Raw genomic sequence first — 24,388 nt, 5'->3', positions numbered from 1 at the left:
AACTGGTAATTACAATCTGAAACAATTCTTTTGGGGGAGCCCTGGGCTATTGCTGGCTGGTAATCTTTCAGGAATGTCAGAGAGAGGGGAGGGAACAGAGATTCTAAAGAAACTTCGGAGACAAGGGTTTGTGTCTCCTTTCATCCCTCTCCTCCCTGTTCCTGGCCTGTCCCTCTATCCCCATCCTTGGTGAGGGAGGTGGGGAACCACCTACCCTCCTGACTTCACCCTCCCTTTTCTTGGGTCACTTTCCCATCCTCTGCAACTCTTACCTTCGTTCTACAGTTCCCCAGCCCTACCCATTTTTTGCTTAAATGGGAAATCACCTTCCCCTTCAAAGGGGATGTCTGAATTCTGGCAAATTCTGTTCAAAGAAATCAATGAGAAACAGACTTGAGGAAGGGCTTTTCCATAGGTGACCTCCAGCCTGGGCTAAGGCACCTCTATGTCAGCCCCTCAGAGGCAGCCTTGTGGTTTCTCATTATCCTTTAGGGGGTTCCACTTGGACTCATTCTTGTCATTCCATCCATACCAGCTCCCTTTTCCCCCAGAAAAAGCAATAGTAATGGCAGTGACCTGAGCCCCCTGGAGTGAGATGCAGGTTGCCACTTCCCTATACGGGCAGAGGCCAGGGCAGAGCTGGGTATAAAATCAAGCGGGAAAAGGCCCGCTTGGGCCCACCTCTTGCAAAGCTCTTCTAAAGGCAGGACCCCTCCTGGCTTTCCTATTTCTCTACCTTAACACTTTCTGTTGCGGGCAAGGGCGAGGGGACAAGGCACAGGCTATGACATGGCCAGAAAGACCCCACCTTCTTTACACAGGTAGCAAACAATCAGACCGAGATGTGGTCAAAGGTGATTCTTCCCCCCAGTTTCCCTTCTTAAACTATTAATTTTTCAATCCTTGGAGCAGCTGAGAACCAGGTATGTGTCTCCCCTGCCCCCACCTCCCATCAAAACCTGTGAGACACACAAGGAAATCCAAAGCCACAATAATAAAGACAAAAACTAAAGAAATCCTCCTTGGCTTGTTTTTCCAGGGTGGCCGGGGAAGGTGTGAAAATCCGTCTCTCCCTCTGGGCTGGCAGGTGGAAGGTTCTGGAAAGGCGGAACTCCCTGGTCTCCCACCCGGCTGAAAGCCCAGGCTGTTGCCCCACTCTCTGCCTCGTCCAAGGCCAGCTCCTCCTCCGCCTCTCTGCAGCCAGGCCTCCCCAGCGGTCCCGGGCCAAGGCGGCAGGGAAGGCGCCGCTACCTGCAGCCGCAGGACTCCACCACCATGTCCTCGTACTGCTTGTAGACCACGTTATTGCCCGCGTCGATGTACAGGATGCTGATGGGAGTCAGTTTGGTGGGCACGCAGCAGCTGGGCGGGGTAGAGCCGGGGTCCATGGAGTTCATCAGCGTCTGGATGATGGCGTGGTTGGTGGGCTCCAGGTGCGAGCGCAACGGGAAGTCGCACACGCCTTCGCAGTGGTAGGCCTCGTACTCCAGGGGCGCGATAATCCAGTCGTCCCAGCCCAGCTCCTTGAAGTTCACGTGCAGGGGCTTCTTGCTGCAGCGCAGCCTCGACTTCTTGCCGTGCCGCTTGCCGTGGCGGCTGGCGAAGGCTGTGCGCCGCCGCCGGCGGCCGGGCGGGGGCAGCCAAGACCCGGCGTCCGTGGTGCCCGACGGCGGCGGCCACGACCCCTCGGCGCCCGCGCCCGGGCCCGCAACCTCGGCCGAACCCAGCTGCTCGCGCATCTCGGCGAACAGGTTCTTGCGCTGGGATCGGGTGAACACCACGAGCAGGGCGCGCTCCTGGGGGGTCCGCACCCTCCGGCCGAAGCCCAGACTCCGCAGGTCCGGGGGCGGTGGCTGCTGGAGCCCCGGCGCGCGCGCCTCTGCCTCGCCGGCTCCCGGCTCGCCCCACGCGACCCGCAGCTCCAAGCACAGCTGCTCCCAGGGTTGGTGGCGCAGGCCCTGCCACACGTCGAAGACTTCCCAGCCGGCCCGGGGCGCCCCCTGCGGGTCCAGGGTCCGCGCGTCCAGCAGCAGGGGCGACAGGCAGGGGAAGAGCTGCACTTGGAGCGGCCCGGCCGGCGGCCCCCAGGGCGCTGCGGGCGCCTGGCGAAAGAGCCGCAGCTCCGCGCCCACCAGCTCTTCTTTGTCTGAGAGCGTGGACACATCAAACAAATACTTCTGTCTCCGGAGAGGAGTGTGCGAGAGATCGTCTGCGAGATAAAAAATAATTACAGTCAGTTTCACTTAAGAGGGAGATCAGCCCGGTGCTCTGCGGCCGCCCCTGGGAGGAAAAGGGCGGGGAGGGAACGGGACAGGCCGGTAGGGGTCCAGCTCGGCCCGCCCGGGGCTGACCACCCCGGCTCCCCGCCCGGCGGTGCGCGGCAAAGAAGGGGAGGGCACCAGGGCGGCCCCCTCCTCCCCTTCAGCCCGGGACTCCCTGGGCGGAAGTCGGTGGCTGCTGGAGTGGCGGCCGTGGCGGCGGCCTCCCGGGTTTTCCCCCAGGAGCCTATGTAACCACTAATGTGCCCTTTGTGGTCGCAGCCCGGCCCGCATTCCCCCAGACCTCCTCTCGGCTGGCTCATTCTCATCATTCACGTCTCGGTTCAAATGTCACCTCCTCCAAAAGGCCATGCTCGACCACCCTGATCTAAAGTAGCCTCCCTCGGTCACTATCACGGGACCCTGGTTTATTATCTTCACGGCACTTAGCACTATCTACAATGACCTCGTTTATATTTGTCTCCTTAGTGGTCTGTCTTTCCCAGCGTAAGCCCGCCCCTCTCCAACAGCCCATAGGAGCTAGGACCCTGTCCTGTCCATCTGGCTCACCGCAACGGCTACAGGCCTGCCTGACCTAGGATACACGCTGGTCAGTAAGTGGGAAACATCTAGAGCAATCATTCTCAGTCTACCACCTAGAGAATTTTGAAATTACCAGCGCCAGGGTATGCTTCAGCCAACTGAATCAATATCTGAGGACAGGGCCTGGATATTGGACTTTTGTTGCGGTTTGTTAGCTTTGGTTTTTTTAAGCTCCAAGTTGATTTGAAGGTGCAGCCCTAGTTGAGACCCACGGGTCTGGGAGAAGATGCGGCCCAGCAGGCAGTTTTGCTGAAGCATTTAGGCCCAGGACGAAGTTGACCCAATGAGGAGCTGCAATGCGATTTCTTTCTTTTTAAAATTCATCAGCCACTTAACAAACAAAAGAGCAGGGAGGCTTTCAGAAGTCTGCAGAGGGGCAAATGAACCAACACAAACACAAGGCATCTATCTATCCATTGAGAAGATCCTGCAGCCAATGAGAAATAAATATATCAGTAAGGAGAAAACCTAAGCCACACACACACACACACACACACACACACACACACACAGTGACATTCTCCCCTCCCCCACCCACCCAATCTGAAATCTTCTTGCTTTGCAACTAATCCTGAAGATAAAATTTTTGGTTACCACTGAGAGAAAGAATGGGAACACGTAAAGGGGGAACAATAACAGGCTTTTAAATCCAAGGTGAATTCTTGGGGACCCAGGCAAAACTGGACTGGACTTCTTTTTTGACACATTTGTGCATGAAGCCAACCCCACTTCAATGTGCAAGGCGGAAAGCTAACCAGATTTTCTTGGGCTGACTTCTCATAAAATATTTACAACCCAGCAAATACAAAAATCCCCAAAGCCCCTAGCTTTCCCCAGAAGCTAGTAAAGTTTGGGTAGATTTCAATAGTAAAAGTGTCACCGGGTCCCAGGTCCGACCCTCACTGCCTGTCCAGATGTAGCCCCAGGGCACTGGACCTGGAGCCTCGGCCACACCCAGTTCCCACTCTGGGCTGACCGCCGGGCGGCTGCCTCACTCTAACACACAAGTCCCGACCTGAGACGGAGCTGTGGGAAGGGTTAGAGAGGTGAAAAGGGAAAAGCTGCTGGAGGCAGTTGATTTATGGAAGCCAAGACCTTCAAACCGACCAGGGCACATTAAAATCAGTGGGAATTCAGCACACTTTCTTCTCCTCCTTTAAAGAAACCTGTGTCTGACAACATTCAACCACCACCCAGATCTCTGGACCTATTGCCTGAGGCTTCACTTTCCTGCCTCTCATATTTCTCTCCCCCCAAACTGAGGATGTGATGAGAGGGACAAACCTAAGGCACTTGCTGCACCAGCTAAATGTCGTGAGGGCTGACATATTTCTCATCCTTTATCCATGAGCACAGATCAGTTCTGCAAGGTAGGTACTCATATTGTTCCAATTTTACAGATGGGAAAACCAAGGCTTGGAGAAAACAATTACCAAAGTCTGACAACTAATAAATGGTGGTATTGGGACCCAAACCTAGGTCCGTTTAATTTCAGAGTTGGAGGATTTAGCCTGTAAGCCCCATTGCCTGTCCATTAGAGTCCAAGTCCTGGAGCTGAGGCAACCAGGAGTGACCAGGGTACAAGGGATGGAGGATACAGTCCCAACTGTATTTTCAGGGCTTGCTAGGAATAAAACCTGGGCTCCTTTAGGAAATCATTTCCATCTCTGCTTACATAACTCTTGAGACAGTTTGTCACTGGTTGGAGAGCATTAGGCAGGTGTGAAGGATGATTTATTTATTTCTCTCTCATGCAACACGAAGAAATCAGCCTGCTTTTGTTTTCATTCTTTTTTTTAAAGTGTGGGCTAATAAATGGTCTGCACAGCTGAGTCACATTTCTCTAGCCCTCGAGAGTGGTCAAAACAGAGGAAAGCATCTGTAAAAAGAGGGCTCCACTGGTTCTGCAGCCTTGGGATTTCGCATGATTTTTCTAGCAAGATCAGCCTGGTCCTACTCTTCCCAGGGCTTGAGGAAAAAGTGCAAATGAGACTTCAGCCTGTATCCTGCTCTCTTTTCTTCCCATGCCAGCTCCATTCCACAGTTCGAGGGGTCTTACCTGCACGGATGTGGACACCCTTGCCCACAGGTACAAGCTTCCCAGTCTACAGGTGCACACATCAGCGATGTGACACACCCTTAGGAGGACAGACCCAAAGAAGAAGCTGCCCAGGCCCTGGAAGTGGGCTCAGGGCTATTTGAGCAAGAACTCTGTGGCTCAGGTACCAGACTAGAGTAGTAGCTCTCAAAGCCAGTGAACCTGCAGTGGTCCCTAAATCTGCATCATCAACATTACACAGGAACTTGTTAGAAATGCAAATTCTCTTGGGCCCCAGAGGTTTGTAGCAGGGCCCAGAACTTGCATTTCTCCTCAGTTCCCAGGAGATGTTGATTCTGCTGGTTGGGGACCCCACTATAAGAACCACGAATCTAGATAAGCACATTTCCTTGACTCTTCAGATTCTCCACCAGGTGGGGAGGGCACCATGGGAGGTGAGAACAAAACAGGGCCCTAGGGCCCCAAAGCACTGGGCCCAAGACAGGATCTAAGGCAATGCTCACAAGAACCAAGTCCCTACTGCTCCATGCTCCTTCCTGCCCCTCACAGCCACCTCCACGTTTTTTCACTCTTTCAGCCACATGTACTCTCACTGGGTTTCCAGAACCTCTAACGCATGAGTGTGGCTGCTCTGTGCAGCTCCCCTGCAGACCACATTCTCCACCTGTCTGGACCTGCTCTGGAGGCATGCATCGCAGAAATAGCCCAGAGGAGGCATCCAACCTGGGGAGTACACACACCATCCACTGTGACCCTGCAGACACTTTGCCTGCTGACCTGGCATCACAAGGCCTGGCCCTGCTGCCATGGCCATCTGTGGGTAGGAAGCCAGTTCTTCACACCTTCTCCCACAAGCCTCCTCTCCCATTAAGTCCTGTATAAAAGAGAGCTGATGTCATCAAGCGACACTCTCTCCCATCCTCTTGCCTAGAAACAGGTAGTTTTCAATTCAGAATCTGTTGGTGGCACCTTCTTACATCCTGGAAGTCAATCCTATGCATCAGGCCTTTAAATTGAAATTGATCAGTAATAAATCATGGGAGCTATCTTTTTTGCTTTTTATTTGTATCAACCTGGTCTGTTACAGCTTGGCTTACACCCAGGTTAATTCAGTGTTTGCTGAGCATTAGACATAGAGACCCCTCAAGTTATAATCGCTGGATTTGTGCTTATCAGCTTGCTCTGGTGGCTGGGCAGAGGAAGGAGGGGCGGAGAGAAGAAGAGAACAAACCACCTTCATATTTGAAGAAAATTCTTCATAAATAGGTCAGCCTTTTTTGAGTTAAGGGCAAGTCGGTTAAAGGTTAGGAGCACCTCAAACATATACATCTGGTGTGGAATTGATTAAAAAAATAAAATAAAAATTTAAAAGGAAAGCAAATAAGGGAACGAGAACGAATCACTTCAAGGTAGGGACTATCACGCCCATTTTAAATGAGGAAACTGGCTTAGAAAGGTACGTGGCTGGAGGAAGCTGAGAAGCAAACACCAGATCGTAAAGAAAAGGATGCCCGCGGCGCCTAAGCCCGGACACCCCGGGAACCGCGCCCCGGGAAGGCGGCGTAAGGGTTAGGGTTGCTCAGCGGCAGGGCCCGAGCCTCGCCAGCCCACACGCGCCCCTCCAGCTGGGGGCGGCTCCTCCGCGCCACCCTGCAGACGGCTTCCGAAAACCCGAATCGTCCTTTGGTTTGGGGCGGAAAGGCCGCGTACTGCCTTTTTCCCCAAGAAGTCTTGAGACACGTACGCAGCTTGAGGTCCCTCTTGAGAGTCCTGGTTGAACTGTGTGTCACTCGCTGGCCCCGAGGGCTCCCCCGAGCTCCAGCTCGCCCGACCCCCAAGGCCCTTCGCGCCCAGACGCTGGGCTCCCCAACGCTGCTAAGCGTGTGTTCCGCTCGCGTCCTCTGAATTCGCCGTGACCTGAGCGGCCACTCGTGGGCGCCTGGCCGGGCCCCACACGCCTCCACCCGCCGCCCCTCCACGCGTCCCGCCGCACGTCCTCCGAAGGCACATCCTCCAGCGAAGGGCTGCGGCTCAGAAAGCCGAGATGAAAGGGGGCTCTCCCACCCCTACTCCCCTAGGTGGGGATGGAGGAGGGGAGTATAATCACCCGTCTTCGCAAAGGAAACTCCAGACGTCTGCAGCTCAGCCTTTCCCCCATCCTCAAAAGCATCCCTGAACGCTTCTGGGAGTGCCTTTGTGCCGGGCTCAGGGCTCGGGTGGCCTCGGTCCGTGAATCCTCACCGAGAGCGTCCGAGGCCCGTCGTACTGTTACACTCTTTTATAGGTGACGGAGCGGGCTCCAAGAGGCGTCTTCACTTGCCCAATGTCTTGCAGCTTGGAAGGGACACGATTTGAAGGTCTTTATTCCAACCGAGGCCCTCAGACCTGAGGCCACGCCCCTCTCACAGGGTTCTGATTTGGCGGTGGAGCAAAGAGGGAGGGAGGACACCAGACACACATCCATCACCAACGCCGTCAACGCAAAGGGAGCTGGGTTCTGCCAGGAATTCTTTTTTCCTTTACTGGAAGTAAGAAGACCTCCAAGCAGGGAATTCATAGCTAGGTTTGGAGTCACTTCTTCCTAGGTCCCTCAGCCCTGAGGGTGCCCTGAGGCGCCAAAGTCCACAAGTTGGAAATAGAGTCAGGTGTACTGGGTGAGTAAAAATGAGCCACCAGCCCTCTCTCCTCTGGGGTATGAAGGTCTCTGAGTAATTTGTGCTCCAACTATTACCCTCTTCTGGGACAGTGATCTCCTGGGCATCCCCCTGTACTCTTGTCCTGCGCCCTGCCTCCATCCACTGAGATCTGAGTCTTGCAAACTGCTGACCATCCCCCTGAGGTGCAGAATAAGGAGACCACCCACACAATTCACCCTTTCTGGGGTGTTTTTGCTCACATCCAGTATAATCATAACAGCAAACACTGGTGTAAGTCCTTACTATGTGCTGGGCATGATCTAAATTCTAAACTTATAATAAGTCGTTTAAGCTTCAAAACGACCTATGGAAAAAAGAAAAGATATCATTATTATGTTACGGATCACAAAACTAAAACACAGAGAGCTCAAGGTAACTTGTCCAAGATAGAGGTAAATGCAGCATTCTGGTTCCAGTATCTGTGCCACCACCCCGGACATCCCAGCCCCTGATCTCTGTGTCTGGTAGAAACCCTGAGAAGGCTCCAGTTCTTTCATGCTGCCTATGAATTTGGGGAGGGCATCAATCCCTGATCTCCAAGTGTCAGTCACTTCCTAATCAGCAGAACTGAAGGGATGCCAACATCTGGACTTTTGAATGAGAATTTCCAAGGAAACAATTTTCTCATCTGCAAAATGAGAATATCAGGCCAGCTCACAGTCACTGAGGGAAGGGTGGCAAATGAGATAGAGTAGGAAAGACATCTGAAGATGTGTGCAAATGTTAATTACTACTGACAACATGGAATGAGCATAGGAATCCTGAGTCTGAGTCCTGCCCTGTAACTTATTGGCTGGGTGGCCTTGGATGGACTGGGTCACATAATCTTTCCCAGCCTCATATACCTCATCTGTAAAATGGGAGAATGACCCCCACTTTGCAGAGTCATTGTAAAGATCAGAGTCAAGGCAACCAGAGCAGGCTGTGCATGACAGACAGAAGCACCCAGTGAATGCAGCCAATATTACTGTAACTGCCTACGGCCAGGTAGGGGGCCAGCTGGGGGGAAGATACACCTGTCCTCCTCTTGGCCTTCTTTGAGGAGATGCAATCCAGTTCTTTCCACAGGATTTGCAGAAGTGAGTGGAGGAAAGGTGCTGGGCAGAGGGGTTAAGAGAGAAGCAAGGGCTTCCAGCAAAGGACAAGGCCCATAGGGGTTCCAGCTTCACCCCCATCACCTTGCTCCTTCTCATTCCCCAGGCCTTATCCACTGCTCTGGTCCCTCCCACAATGCTAAGTGAACAAACGACCTCCAGCCAGAACCTCGTCAAGGACAGGGCCTTCCTCGAAGGGTCCCTCCTCTGGGGTTAACCCATATGCGAACCCCTTTGGCTCCGGGCAGCTGCAGCCCCGAGAGGCCTGGTGGCTGATCTCCTTGCCTCACCTGTCCCACTTCTCCACTGGCACCCTCGTGGGCAGGAACTGTCCATGGAGCCATTGTAGGGTGCGGGGGGGGGGTGTGTGTTCCCTAAGTTTTTCAGCCTGCAGGTTGGAGGAGAGCGGGGTGGTAGCTGTGAATGACCCCTCGGGCTGCGGTGTGAGGGGCGGCGGCATCGCAGCCCCACAGAAGTTCCCGGGCCCGGTGCCTCCCACCATACAGTCACCGCCCCACTTCTTTCTAGGTCTCTTGGCTTCCCCAGTGTTTTCCCCAATAGCTTGCCCTGAATTTCCCAGCTTCTTTCCTCCTTTCAAAGACCAGAAAGGCCCAAGGGAAGTCCTCCACAGAGGACTTTCCAACCTCTTTCCAAAGCCTGGCGGATCCCTGCCTTCCTCCCTGTCTCGAGCCTGGGCTTGTGAACCACACAGAATTCATCGAGTCTGGTGGTCTGCCTGGATCCCACAGAGAAACCTCAAAGTTCCCACGGCAAGTTCTGACTCAGCCAGCGGCAACCCAGTGCAGCTGGGAAGGGGAGAGAAGGGGAACCCCGATTTCCACCCGACTGGGAACAACTCCACGCTCCTAGGGAGCCACAGCACAGCCTTCAGTAACGCAGCTCTCTGGCAGGAGATGGGCCAGCCCTCTAGTCTGAGCTCTGGGCCCTGGGCACCCCCAGCAGGAGTCCGGAGGCGCCTCCAAGAGACTCCTTTTGTCTTTCTAGGACGAAACGGATTCATTTACAAAGTAGTTTCCACGCACTTGGTGCGAACTCTCACGGCCTCTCAGGGGCTCAAGAGCCAGAGATGCAAAGCCCAGATCAAGGACACTTCACCAGGCGACTCTTTTCTCTGGCATCCCACCCTGGGCTCTTGACCACAGTGGCCCAAATCTTAATTTGACACCACTGCAGATGAAATCCAAATAGAAGCTGGTGACACCCCTCACGCTGGAGCCTCTCTCCCCACCTTTCCGCTGCAGCCAAGCAGCCTGTGCCTCGCGTCCTCAGCTGCGGCATCCCCGCAGGTCGCTGCCTTCTCTTGGAACCTCGGGAGCAGGGCCCGGACCTGGTTGATTTGCCCGAGGTCGCCCTCCCTGCAATGTCGACCTGTAGGGTCACCTGGGAGCCCAGGGGAGCAACCCAGGCCCAGCGGGGAGGGTATCACAGCCCTGAAACCGCCCTTTGGGCTGGAACATGATCGCAGCCTTTTGACTTGAGAGCTTGGAGATGAAAAGTAGAAGAAAAGGTTCCCATTTTATGTTGTTTCCCCTCCCCGACCAGTTCTGAGGTTGCTGGTGGGGAGACGGGCTCAGACTGGCATGTGGTCATGGGCAGGATATTGGACCCTCGGTGTCAAGGGGTCCTGCGCAGGAGAAACCTCAGTGATGTGTTCTTTAAAGTGCTGGGCCGGACGCAGCTTCTGAGGAAGGGATCGCGGCAACTCAGCTCCCCTGTGTTCACCTCGGGCTGACTCCCGAAATAACGTCCTAGCAAAATGAGATTCGTGGTGGTAGTTACGGGCCATAGCCTGGCATCGTTCAATTTCCCTCCCCACTGGGCGTGGGAGCGGCGGTCAGCTGGGAAGTGGGATCGGAACTGGACCAACTTGCCTGGAAGCCAGATTTGCAAAACAGGCGCACGGGTTCTCTTCGGTTCCTACGTTATTTAGGGGGTAAGGGGGACGGGTAAGCCACCCCAGACCGACCCCAAAGCCAACCCTCTGCTCTTGCTTTCCGCTCCGCTCCAGCAGGCAGACCCGCGCCAGCCTGGGCCAGAGGCCCGCCCTTCTCCTCCACTGCAAGCCCACTATAGGGTCCCTAAACCCTGCCCCGCCCCCAGGCGCCCGGGCCGCTCGCTGCGCAGCGCGCGCCTCTCTGCTAACGCTGGTCAGCGCCGCCCGCCCACTCCCAGCGCACCCAACGCTCGGCCCCCAGCAGCGTTAATGGACTGTCCTGGAGGGCAAGGAACAGCAACCCTGGAAACCCATTAGGCCGACGAGGACCTATTTAATTCCTGTAAACAGGAGACACCATTTAACCGACATTGAGCTTAAAAATAAACAGCCAGGCTTTAAGGGCGGGGGATGGGGGCTTGAGGGAGGTGGTAGATGCCAAGCAAAGAAGTGGCGCTGTGGCTCCACCTTCCTGCTTGCCACGCCTCGCGGCCTCGGCTCGGAGCCCTTCCCGCGTCCAGAGAGCATTGCTTGACCAGGGTTATTCCATACCCTAAGAGTTATCGAACTACTGTCCTTCACTTTACTCAAAAGTCCCCAGGGATTATCGTGAATTTGCTCTGGGTCGTTTGATGCAAGCAGAAGTCCTGGCAGGAAACGAAAGTTTTCGTTCTGCCCTATTTCTATCAAACCATCTTGCCCCCACCTCTCTGTTCAGTTCCCTTCTCCCTCTCCCCACGCCGCCCCAGGAAGACGTCACCAATTTCAAGGAGGTGAGCCGCCAGAACCCCGAGAACTCCAGCTGGGAAAAAGCGAGCTGCACTAGGGCCTCCATCAATGCAACGCTCTGCGTTCCCCGCGGGTCCAGACGACACGCATCCCCTCTGGTCGTAAGGGGGAGGTTTCAGGTCTTGATTCAGTTTGCGCGGGAAGGGATTCCCAAGGCCTGTCGTGGGTTGCGGCTTAGGTAATTTTTTTTTTTTTTTTTAATGTGCAGAAACGACAAGGATGTTTGAGCACGTTTTTCGATCCCCTCCCCCACCAGCAACTCTACCGCGCAAACTCCCAGAGCTCGAGAGCCTCCCGCGCCAGGAAAAAGCTCAGTGTCCTTCTCAGATTAGTCTCCCCTGCCAAGGAAGCCCGCCCCAGAATGCCGGCGCTTCTTGCGCTCACGCTGCAGAAGACACTAGGTGTTTGTAGCTTCTTGCTAAGGCAGCCTTTGTAAGGCAACCCTTAAGGCCTTAGGGGTGGGAGTGACATTAACTGCTATTTAACAACAAACCAATGGCTAAGGGTTTGGTTTGTGGCCTGAAAAATGTTTTAATCATTCCAACCAGAAGAGCAGAACAAACTTCTGGTTTAAGGCTTCCTTCCCTTACCCCGGGTTTCTTCCAGGACCTGCAGTTCACCAGGTTTGAGCAGGATCCTGAATCTGGACCGCGACGCAAACCCCGCGCGGTGCTCACACCGGCGCGTCCTCACACGCACGCACTTGAAAGCTCAGCAATCCTTTCCCAAGGCTGCTCCCTCTTTCCGGGGAAATAAAGCCTAGATTGGAACCTTCTGCCGGCTTCCTCACTTGGCCGTCTGGTCTGCATTAGTGTTTTTATAAGGGACTCAAACAAATCGAATACAAGGTCACCAAATAATTAACAGTTGTGAATTCCCTCCGTCCCCATTAAAATACTTCCCTGCTTATATTTCATTTTCCGTTTGCCAACGACAACAGGGTCCGGGCAAAAGCACCACTGCGTTGATTGCACCACTCTGCGGCCCAGGTCCACCCAGAAACACGCTGTTTTGCATAAACATGCCACACCAGACGAACTTCAATCAGGAGGGAACTATGCCGCTCTTAGAATGTCCTCCCCGTTAGCTGTCCTGCCCTGCCCCCTTGGCAATCGTGACCCAGAAGGTAAACCTAGAAGCCAACAAACAATCAGCGGCAAACTCTCCCGAGGTTCATTTCTAGGGTGTCAAATTCCTCAAGGATGTTCCGATCTCGTTTGGGGTTTTTTGTGTGTGTGAGTGTTTTTTGGTGTTTTTGTTTTTTGTTTTTTTGTTTTTTATCTCTTCCCTGCTGCCTCCTTTCTGAGAGTGCTATTGTAACAATAACAACAAATATTTAAAGAGAATTCTTATTTCAAAATCATCTGGAAACCTAACTCACAGCAATATTCTTAGATTCATTTTGGTTTCTTCATCCTTAAGAGGCTTTTTTTTTTTTCTCCCTTGTTGGAATTACATGGTGCTTCTCACTACGTAAACTAAAGTCCAAGTTTTGCCTCTCTCTCCCCCCCCCCGCCCCCCGCCTCTATCTTACAGCCATGTTGAATTCACAGGAGTTCTCATTGCCTGCCTTTCCCAGGCCCCAGGGTTGGAGTTCCAAGCCTCCTGTACTAGTGGTCTTGTAATGAGTTCTATCAGGTGCTAACTGTAATTTCTCTATATCCAGCCTGGTCCATCCTGATCCTATGACCGCACCGACACAAACATTCACACACTTTCTCATCTTTATGGATCCAAAATCATCTTGAAAGCACAATATGGAGGCATTTTTAAAGGTCAGGGATAAGGCAGTTCGTGCCTTTTACAGGGAGTACAAAGAAGAAGCAAGGCACAGCACAGTTTTAGACCCCTGAATCCAAAGTTTCACTCCAACTCCTAACTGGGTCTTAAGAGATTACAGAGGAATATTAGACGGGGTGGAAAATCTGTCAATTTTTTCCATTTCTGCTTCTTGCCACCATCCTTTAGAAACCTCCCCACCACTTACCCTACCCATGTAGTGCCATAGGTAAATATGCAGGGGCTAGAACTGGATATGTGCTTCAGCTCTCACTAGCTGTGTGACCTTGAACAACTTGCTTAACCTCTCTGTCTTCCTTAATTCACCTGTAAAACAGGGACTGTAGCACTTTCTTCCCCGGGGTGGGGGTGGTGTTGTTAGAATTAAATGAAATAATTCATGGAACAAATGTTAGCCCAGTACTTGGTACACAGTAAGTGCTCAACATGTCAATATATCTTAGTTATTATTACTACCCCTAGTTGTTTGGAAACAACAATATGTCCCCGCGAAAGGGGGGACATATTTTTTTTAACTTGCAATAAGGTCTCCTCCTCATAGGGGTTGGGAGAAGGAGGCAGGGGCTGAGGCAGTACAGAACACGCAGTCTTTACAGACCTAAAGCGCTCTTCATTCATTCACAATGGACAGAGTTTACCCCGTTCTCCCACTCTTAAACGCAAGCTTTAGGTGTAATTTCTAGGGTTCCGGGGTCCCCGGGTGAGGAAGGCTTTTTACAAATACTTTACTTTACTTAAGTAGTTCATGCCTCACGAGAGGGTTTCAGGATTCCTTCCGTTTTCTTTGCTCCTCCCCCTGAGGGACCCCTGCTTCTCGAAGCCAAGCCTGCCACACTCGACGGCGATTTAAACATCCCCGAGGCAAGGCGCCAAGTTAGCGCGGCTGGCCCAGCTCTCGGTTGGCCGCCGCTCTTTCCTCCTTGTCCTGCCGTCCACGGCTGGGGGAGGGGATGCTGGAAGGTTTGGCGCGGTTTAAGAGTCCCCACGTGAGAGGGGCGGAAGTCCTCGCCCGGAGTCGGGGATGCGCGGCTGGCGGGTCCCTTCCATCACGGGAGACTAGACACCATTTGATGTGTTATGACATGAACCCTCAATTAGATCGCTGAGTTGAAACACTCCAATCAGGGGCCCGATGCTAAGCAAGCCCCGGAAGGTCCAGCCCGAGGTCACCGCCGGTGACACATCAAATCAAAATCAGTGAGAGAGAAAGTGAGGCTTTCCCTTTATCAAGCTGGGGCTGTGGCCCGCCAACATACCCCCTCCTCCGCGCGCGCCCTCCAGCCTGCGGCTTCGCACTCCTTCGCCCCAGCGCGGCGTGCTACCAGCCGCACAGCCTTCGCGGTCAACTAACTACCTTTCTTCGCGTTTTCTGGGAAGCGGAGGGCGTGGAGGAGACCGCGCCTTTGAAGCTGCGGTCCAGGTGGTCACGCCGCGCCTCCTCCGGCGGGGGACCGCGTTCGGGAGTGGAAGCCGGACGTCTGGATCTCGGTTCGGCTAGCCTAGAGAGCTTGACTCGGGAACTGAGGCCCCCCCCCCCCAACCTGGGCACGCAGCCAGTCCCCTCCCTACCTCCGGCGCCCCGGGGGCGCCCAGCGTGGTGCCCGAGGACAGCCTGCTGCAGCGCGAGCCAGGGTGAAGCGAGCCAGCCTCTGCGCCGGACCTGGAGCCCCCAGAGACCTCCCACACTTGCCCCAACGCCGCAGGCTTCGGTAGACGCCTCCCAGCCGCCCGCAGGGTCCCTTGGTCCCGTGCCAAACTCACAGGGCGCAGCTTACGAGTTAGGGGGTGTCCGCTTGGGGGAAGGGCAGAGGTTCTGGCCACTTCCCGTGGGGAGAAGAAAATGCGCGCCCAACCGCCCGCCACCCTGGGCCTGCGGGATTTCTTCCCTTGGGGAAAGGCCTCTAGAGTAATTTTCTCTCTGCTTCCTTACTCTCTCGACTAGGCAAGTCTAGGGTAGCCTTCGATTAGGGTATTAGAGAAGGCGAACGATAAACAGAAGATTTGGAGGGAGAGAAACAACAGAGGCAGGGAGAGGGGTGGAGGTGGGGAGAAGGCGAGCTGCGCTGGCAGCAGGGAGGCCGGGACCCCAGGTGCAGAGCTACGAAGAAGCCGCTTGTATTTGCCAGGGTGACTTTAGTAGTTGTAAAATCACCATAAAATACCTGGCGTTAATTTGCCGCCCAGACTTTTCAGCAGCTCGTGAACCTCGCTGACCTCGGGCTGCAGCCGCGAACCGAGCGTGGGCAGGACCCATGCCCGCAAGGAAGGCGGCTGCAAGGGAGGGGGCTCGGGGGCTGAAGCCTGGGAAGAGCCCGAGGCTCGGGGCCGTTAGCCTGCTCTGTAAAGCTTCGAGGGCGTTTAAGTGCCCCCAAGGCAGCCGGGGCATAGCAGCCCTCCCAGTCCGAACCCCCATGCTCGCCGGTTCCTGGGCGACCCCACTTTTCACTGACCTGGAAGTGGGAGGCAGGGAAGGCGTCCGAGCCGAGGAGCTAAGTCTGGGCAGGGTGGCGGAGTGGATAGATGCCCAAATCTCTTTTATCTCCTCCGTCCTTTCTTCTCGTCCCCTACCTCCCGTTTGCCCTTCCTTTGCTTTTTCTCCCTTCCTTACTGCCTCCTTCTACGGTATTGTCTCTTCTCTTTAGGAACTGAGCTCCCGGCGCCTGCAGCGCGAGGTTCTCTCCAAGGCTACAGACCAACGCAGGTGGCAAGGAGGGGGCGCAGGGGTTTCCGCAGACTCCCACACATGCACCCGCGCCCACAGAGGGGACCAAAGATGGGGCCCCTGGTAGAAGCGCAGAGAGAGGAGAGGTGCCTAGCTCAGAAAGGTGAACGAGCACACGCAGGCACCCGTGTGAGTTAAGTACCAACAAACCCCCAAATTTAGCTCACTTGCCCCTGCCCCCGGCCCGCCCTGCCAGTTGCTGCCGCTGCCTCTGCAGAAATGACTCTGTTGCGGCCCCGGAGTGGCCGAGAGCGCGCTGCAGGAGCAAAAAAAAAAAAAAAAAAAAAAAAAAAAAAACCGGAGGTCGCGGGGTTCCTACGCGGCTGACTATCCCCACGTCCTGCGCGGGGACGAGCCGGGTACCTGGGCAGCGGCTGGGCCAGGGCACTGCCAGACGCCACTCGCCGACTCGCTCCTCCGACCGCGGAACTCTCTTCTGCCGGCTTTTCCCGCAGCGGATGGGAGCTCAGGGCTTTCCAGCGCTCACTCAGGCCCCTGGGCCGCTCGGTCCGCCACGGCAGCTCCGGCCTTGGACCGCGCACCCGGTACAACTAGTGACCCCTTGCCACGGGTTCCGTCAGTCCCCGTCGCGACGCCTCTCCAGCCCCGGTCATTTGCCCGCCACCTCCCGCCCTCCACGCTTCCTCCACCAGCCACCAGACGTGCGGCCGCCACGCTCCTTTCTGCAAAAGGCAAGAGGAAGAAGGAAGGAAGGGCGAGAGAAAGGAAGGAAGGAAAAGAAGAAAGCGAGGCAGGGAGGATTGCATACTGGAATAAAATCTGCAGCCGCGTTCGGAAACTTACTTAGGCTTGAGAAAAACTGTTTAAGAAAAGAAAGGGGGTAGGTAGCCAGAGCGGGAAGGGAATTCACAAATGCAGCCTCCTGCCAGAGCCGGAGCTGTGCCCTGGCTGCGGAGCTCCAGGGAGAAAGGAGTCGGGCGTCTTCTTTGCCACTTACCTAGTCCCCTGTCTACAAAGCTAGTGATCGTATTAGCCGACTTGGAAGACTGGAAGAAGCTGGCATTGATGCCCAGCTTCTCGGCGATGGAGTAAGTCCTGTAGATTGACAGCATATACTCGTGGGGCACCACGCGCGGGCCCCTGCCCGGAGGCTCCTGAGCCTCGGGCTGCTGTGGCGGCCGCCGCCGGGGCTCCTCCTGCGGCCTCGGCTGTGGCTCCTGCCGCTCCAGGGGCGCCCGGGCCGTGGCACTCTCTCGCGACGCCCGCGGCATCTTCCCTTCCTTGCGGCTTCGCATTCCCTTGGCGGAGCCCAGCTGGGCGGACGACGAGGAGGATGAGATGGAAGCTTGCTGGAAACCGGGCAAATCCCACAGGAAGCTGATGAGGAAGACGGCCGAGAGCAGGACCCTGGGGGTATCCATGGCGAGCGTCTCCCCGAGAGGCGGCGGCGCGGGTCGCGAGGGGCGCGGAGCGGCTGGACAGCGGCCGGGGCCCGGCTCCTCGGGCGGACTCGGAGTGCGAGGAGCCGGGTCCCAGCCACACAAACCTCGGCCCTGCCACGCCCCCTCCCGCCCCTCGCCGGGAGGGGAGGGGAGAGGAGGGAGGGGAGGGAGGGGAGGGGAGCCGAGGGTGGGAGGAGAGGCTGGGTGGTGCGGGCAGGAGGTGTGGGGGAGAGGGGCCGCTGGGGGCCGGGGTGGCAGGGGGACGCAGCGCCCCCGCGGGACGCGCGCGGGGTTGCCAGGCGGTGCGCGCAGAGCGGGCCTGGAGCGCCGGGCAGGGGTAGGCGGGCGAGGCCGCCGGCGGCGAGGAAGCCAGGGGCATCCGCAGCGCCAGAGCCCCCCTAGCACTGTTCGAAGCTCGGTCCCTCCGCAGCGCTCCGCCGGCTCTCGGTCTTCCCCAGCCTCCTCCACTTTGCGGGGAGCGTGCGGCCCCGGAGGAGGGAAGCGGCGGCGGCGCCCCCCAGGGACAGCTCGGAGCAGGCGCCTCAGCAGCCGACTGCGCGCGGGCCCCGGGCGGTGGTACCTTCCTTCCTCGGCCCCAACCTCCAGGCCAGTCGATCGCTCCCCTCAAGGGCCAGCCCAGGGCCAGGGAAGCCTCGCCGCGCGCCAGGCGTACGGCCCAGCCCAGAACAGCCCCATTCTCTCGGTGGGGTACCGCTCTCCACAAAGACAGGGCGTCTGTTCCCGACCCTCGAGGTCAGGCAAAGGCCACGAGTCTTTAGAGTCTGGACGGATGCTAAAAGCTGCTGCGCTCTCCCGAAGGCCCCAGCCTCTCTTCTCGCGGTCCCCAACCTCTTCTGACGCTGGATTTAGCCGATTCTTTTCTCCTCCATCTGTTCCCCGGATCCTCTTCCCTCTCGCGGCCTGGCCCCCGCCTCCACGGCATCCCCATTTTCCCTCTCTTCTTTCCCTCCCGCCTTCAATACTTCCTCCTTCCCCAAGTTCCTTCTGCATTCCAATCCCTCTTTCCCCAGCCTGCTTTTCTTCTCACACTGCCCTCCCATCTCTCTCGGCCTTCCCACCCTCTCCCTCCCCGGACTCCCCCCTCCCCTTTCAGTGGACCCCTCCCTTTGCAGCTCTCCCCCAATCTGTTTCTCTTCAGCCCAGCCTCGCCCCATCACGAGTTTCCTTTATCTGTCCCCAGATTCTCCGTGCCTGTCTTCCCCGCCTACTGCCTCACTCATTCCCGGGCCTGAAGGCTGGAAGACGAGACGGAGGGCTGCTTCTCTCCCGCCATGCTCCTTGCCCTAACGCTGTGGACGTCGAGTTTCCCTTTGCATTTACTGCGTGCTCAGCCACCAACCGTAAAAAGATCTCCTTGAATCACCCCCAGCCCTTCTGTGATGTTGGCCTTCCTATTTTCACTTTCACAGATTTAAACAATGAGTCTGAGAGGGGATAAATGACTTTTCCAAGGACACTCAGCCAAGAGGATGTGCAGCCAGAAACAGACCCTAGGGCTCAGACTCCAGACCCAGTGCTCTTCCCTCTCCAGCAAAGAGGAATCATCCCTGAGCCAATGTCCCTATTTCATTCTTGCTTTTTCTTTTCTTTATGGTTTTATTTGCTCTCAGGTGATTTCCTTCCCCACACTGCTTTGAGTGTGTGTGTGTGTTCCCAGTCTCCATACTCTCCACCCTCTCACTTTCTTCCCCCTTCCCCCTTTTGCTATTTCATTCCTTCTGCAGGGACCAGTCACCTGACTGCAGGAAGAGGCAGTTTTGCTTTTGTTCCCTTCATTCCGGAACTTCCTTAAGGTCTTGGCACTGGCCTCCCCCAGGTAATGGCAAACACCCAAGAGACCTTGTTTCCTTTAATCTTCAAAACAACCTTATGAGATAAAGATTGGATTATCCCCATTTTACAGATAGGGAAACTGAGGCCCAAGCTCACACTGCTGCAGAGTCTGAGCTCTTAACCGCTGGGCTATTAAGCCAGCTTCTCTCCTCTCCATCTCCTCCATGGATGTCCCTTCTGGCCTTATCCCAAGCATACTTATGCCCCTAGTTTTGGTTTCAAGATTGTCAAGTTCTGAGACTTTAGACTCAAAGCTGCTTTACCATAACCTTTTCTTCCTTCCTCTCACTGTGCTTTAAAATAGTTTGTTTTTTACTAACTTAACAACATAAAAGGAAATGGAACTGAACAAAAAGATTGTTTTTCAGATTTTTGCCACTACAAGAGACCAAAATGTGTTTGCCTTTATGGGTCCCCTTCCAATCTGTCTCTGTCTTTTGTGTACATGTTATTGCAATCCAGAGATAGATGCTATGTTGTACCCTCCCCTTGTCACTTAACATTATGTCCAAAGCATGTCTGCTGGTCATTCTTTTCATTTTTTGGTTTAGTTTTGTATTACTGCCAAGGTTGTTTTCTTGGATAGCTCTCCTCTGTGCCCTTCTGCCCCCTCTGCAGGTCTTCAACAGCTCTCTGCCAAACCACAAACTCGAAACCCCTCGTTTCTCACTTGAAGAAGTAACATTTCCCCTTCCGCCTACCTGTCACCCCTGGGATGCACATGGTCTGCTCTGGCCTGGCCTGCAAGCTCTGTATGTCTGCTTCTCTGGTGTCATCCGGGAGAGGCTTCCTCCTTGCCGTCTGTCTCCATCCCTTCCCTGGGGGAAACGAACCCTTGTGGTTTGTGTTATCAGTATTTTAATTTCTATCAGTATGGAGTCTGGTTAATGGTGATTCATGGTTTCAGACCCCCCAGCCAATAAGAAGGCTTCCTCCCTGCAACTGCAGTCCTGTATGTTCTCTCTTCTTTTGGCCCACGGCAATTATTATCTGCCACAAGTTATCAGTAAACAGGAAACAAAGTAATGAGCCTATTTGCTGTGGCTTAGGAGCGCTCAGCGCACTGAATGTAGTCATGGGTAAGAGTAAATGACACTAGGACAGGAACCACAGAGGATGTGGTCTGTCCTCCCCCCGTCAGGATTCCCCTGGGGCAGATATTCTCCTCCTTCATTGCTACCAGCCTCAAGTCCAAGCAAGGAAGGTGCTGGCTCTCCTTTGCCTGAAAGCGCTGCAGTCTTCATGTCACAGGTGAGCAGATGCACAAACTCGGTGGACAGAGCCCAAGGTCGCAAGCCAGTCAGGAATCTATTCACAACTAGGAGACAAGTCTTTCTGACACTTAATCCAATGCTTTCCCTATACTAAAAAGCATTTCATATTTCAAATATTATGACAATGATCCCCAGTCATGTATAAAGCCGTACCTCTTCCTCCCTCATAGATATGCCTCAAGTAGGAATCCACCCCAATGTTAACAAGGACACACCAAGGCCTTTGCTCTGTGGGTATGTGTGTTGTAAAAACAAAGATACGAGAGCAAACTACGAGTCAAACTCTGCCTTTAGACCTTCTCAGAATGTTTTGAGAATTTGAAATAATGCTATAGAAATTTTCAGTCCAGCCTTAGATTCTCTTGGAATTTCTTCAGCTGTTTGATCTATGAAGAATGTCAAAAAGCGTGAAAGGTTCTTGAGCTGAAATGAGAAGGTCTGGTGTAGGCACCTTTAGCAGCTTAACTGGCATTCTTTTCATGGTTAGATTTTTTTCCCCCCAAATAGAAGGAAATACAGACAACTGTGCAGTATGGTGTGTCCTGCCCCCCTGTGGACGCTGAGGGAATTACCCGTGGAGAACCAAAACAGGGCTGGACGCGGGAAAGTTTTCAGGGGCTTGCGAGATGAGCAAGGAATAGTGACACCTATATTAACATTAGTTTGAGAAATGAGAGCGTCATATATAAGATGTGTGTGGCACTTGGCCACAAAACTTCCATAAAGAGAGCTCTACCTGCCCAGAGATACAGGATCAAAAGCAAACAGAATTGCCCTTGCTCTCTGAAATCTGTGCTATTGTTGTCTTCAAAGTATTATTTCATACTAACCCAGGGAGAGAAGATTCTCTTAGATAAATAAAAGAGTTTATCTCAGGGTGGGGAAGGAATGGCGTGGGAGTTTGGGGTTAGCAGATGCAAACTAGGGATACATATATAGAATGGATAAACAACAAGGTCCTACTGCATAGCACAGGGAACTATATTCAATATCCTGTGATAAACCATAATGGAAAAGAATATAAAAAAGAATGTGTATATGTGTATAACTGAATCACTTAGTTGTACCGCAGAAATTAACACAACATTGTAAATCAACTATACTTCAATTAGAATAAATAAATAAAAAATAATTTAACTTTTAGTATGACATAACCATTCTGTAAAGTCTCTGGAAATATATCCTAGGAAGGTAGACTAACACCTGAAATTTGCACAAATGTAATCATTTCTTTAGTTTGCAGTACTGTTTTCATAAGGTCCCAGTTAAAACAAAAACGTTCTCGGGTACGATCCTTATTCATATTTTACTACCACTATTATACTATTCTGAATAAATTGACAAACTGATAACCTGAGAACATTAACTAGTTGACACCTATATGGTCCAAGAGAAATGAGACCTAAGACTGGCAGGTTTTGATTAAAAGAAGGCTAAGGACAAAAAGGAGTAGAGCAGTGGGTTTAAAAGTCTGCTCCTTTGAGCTTCTAGAGCTTTTGGCAAGAGGAATGAGAAGGAAACCTACCAGGTGAGGTTCCTGTGTCCCACACTTTCTCTAAGCTGAGCAGCCCTGCTCTATGTTTTTGACCTTTCCATACAACTTCATCTGCAAGAAAAAGTCCCTCATAAAAGAAAAAAAAAAGCTTAGAGTACTAAGTAATCTTCCTCGAAAGGGGTCAAGGGTGAAAAATGAATGGAGCCCTGAGCGACAGGGAGAAAGGTGAGGACTGCTCTGGAGAGGCAGAGGAAGAGGCAAAAAAAAAAAAAAAAAAGGGCTCTTAGGAAAGTGTGCACATGAAGATAAAGCTGCTCCTTCACAACTTAGCCTGGGAGGTACCAGCCCCTAATTCCTCCTGCTTCCCCGATGTAATATTGAGACCTATTATGCCACTTGCTCTGTTTGCTCTGGCACTCCCATTCTTTCGCGGGATGCTTCGCAGACAAGTTAAATGAAATGCAATGAAGAGTTGTGCCCGATAATATAACACATCTAACTTCTCTGGGCCTCTGTTTCCCCACTCTATCAGCTGAACGGGTGTGACTCGGACTTCCGGTAGGTCAGCCCCATGCCTGGCACCAGTGCGATGGTACTGAGTTTGGCAGGGAACTCGAGTTCCAGTTCTGGATATTGAAAGAAGCATGAAGACTCACTAGGGGTGTCAAAACGACCAAATCACTGCTCTCCTTGTTTGGTTGCACCACGGGGCACGCAGACGTCCAGCCATGATGTAGTTTGCCAACACCAGTGGTTCTTGAAGGGTGGCCCTTGGACCAGCAGTATTAACATCACCGGGAAATTTGTTAGAAATGCAGATTCTTAGGCCTCACCCCAGATCTACGGAATCAGAAACTGGGGCCCAGAGATCTATACTTTAACAAGCCCTTGAGCAGATTCTAATGCAGGCTGAAGGTTGAGAACCATTGGTCTTCACCATGAAATAGGGACAAGCTACCTGCCAAGAACTTCCAGAAATGCTTTGATTTTTGAGGGAAAGTTGTAAAGGAAACACACAGTATGAAACTTTATTCTTAAATGAATGATTCTCTTTCCTAATGAGCGAATAATTTTCATTCCCCATGCGAACAAGGTGTATTTAATCACCTAGTCGTATCAGGTCAAATTGTGGCTAATCTGGCCAGATTTCTAAAAATAAAAAGGGCTGGGCCCGTTTAGAACCTGGAAAGGAGACAAAATCCATATCAGGATGAAGCAGACTGTAGACACCTTCTTGTATACTATGGATGCTAATGAAAGAGGAGGGGTTTGGAGCAGATGACTAGAATCCCAGCTCTGTCACTTCTTAGCTTTATGAATTCAAAACCTTCTACTTTTAGTTTTGGCACCTCAGATGGAGGTAAGAATACGTCCCTCTGGGGTTTTTATGCAGATTATATACAACAACTTATGTAAATTCTTATTACAGATGTATGTAAGTATGGCGACCATTAATTACTCAACCATTCGGATGTTTTAAATATCAGATAATTCCCTGGTAATTTTACTATTTCTCAATCTTTATGTTTTTGCTCTGGAATTACATTTTCAAACTTCAATCTAACCAGCTCTCATATTCTCTTAAGAACTTCTTTTGTTAAGTAACTTCTCTAAAAAGGCTAAATTTGTTTGACATAGTGAGCTTTTACTGTATTTCACTGTGAATCTGTGGCAACACTTTTCTTCTATAATGATTCGACATGTTTTATGTTTGTCCAAATCATCTAGATTAAAAACACATTGCAGTTCGCTAGTAGGTATTGGGATACTTAAATTGAGCAAAGTGCCTTCTCAAATGAGCATCTAGGATGCTTATGAGAGTAAAGATGATTAAATTCTACAAACAATTTGATCTTTGCCAAACCTTGCATAGAAAATTATAATTACATAGGAAATTGTCTTTCCTGTTTAGGATCAGACTTGGTTTTAAAAATTACTACCAACTTTGTCAACATTAAAATAGAAGCAACAAAGATGTGAAATTTCACACAGGGGATCTACAATATTTGGATAATTATAAGCATATGGCTACTTTACATGAGATCTCTGTTAAACGTGTATTTACTAGGGCTCTGGGAAAACAGATGTTCTCAAATTCAGGGCTTACTTACATGTGCTGAGAATGTCACGTTTATTATCAATGTAGCATAATCTATTCTTGCTTCAGAACTCTAAGTAGAATTAGCTAAATGATCGCAGTATCTGTTGTTTATTGCTCTCTTGTCTGTTTGTTAATATCCCAGGCTTTACTTGTAATAGAAATGGCAAAGAACGGTTAACTACTCCATCAAAAGTGGTGAATGCTTTCTCAATCTTTATAGAAACAATTTCATATATTTTGTTAATATTTAGGGCATGAGCCTACACTGACTAGTTTCAATAGATTC

The 24,388-nt window shown here is 52.6% G+C and overlaps 1 protein-coding gene across 1 annotated transcript; it reads right to left on the bottom strand.

Moving 5' to 3' along the window:
- Window positions 1-1,002: 1,002 nt before the first annotated feature.
- Window positions 1,003-17,357, bottom strand: GDF6 (growth differentiation factor 6). The gene is made up of 2 exons (XM_036830886.1): window positions 16,934-17,357; window positions 1,003-2,209 (listed from the first exon to the last, which is right to left on the bottom strand). The coding sequence occupies exons 1-2, from the start codon at window positions 17,355-17,357 to the stop codon at window positions 1,248-1,250; spliced, it is 1,386 nt and encodes a 461-aa protein (XP_036686781.1). The 3' UTR covers window positions 1,003-1,247.
- Window positions 17,358-24,388: the final 7,031 nt, after the last annotated feature.

Source organism: Balaenoptera musculus, chromosome 17 (assembly GCF_009873245.2).
Source record: "Balaenoptera musculus isolate JJ_BM4_2016_0621 chromosome 17, mBalMus1.pri.v3, whole genome shotgun sequence".
In the NCBI taxonomy this organism is placed as follows: Eukaryota; Metazoa; Chordata; class Mammalia; order Artiodactyla; family Balaenopteridae; genus Balaenoptera; species Balaenoptera musculus.
Note: the sequence above shows the minus strand (reverse complement) of the source record. Positions and strands in the feature narration are given on the sequence as shown.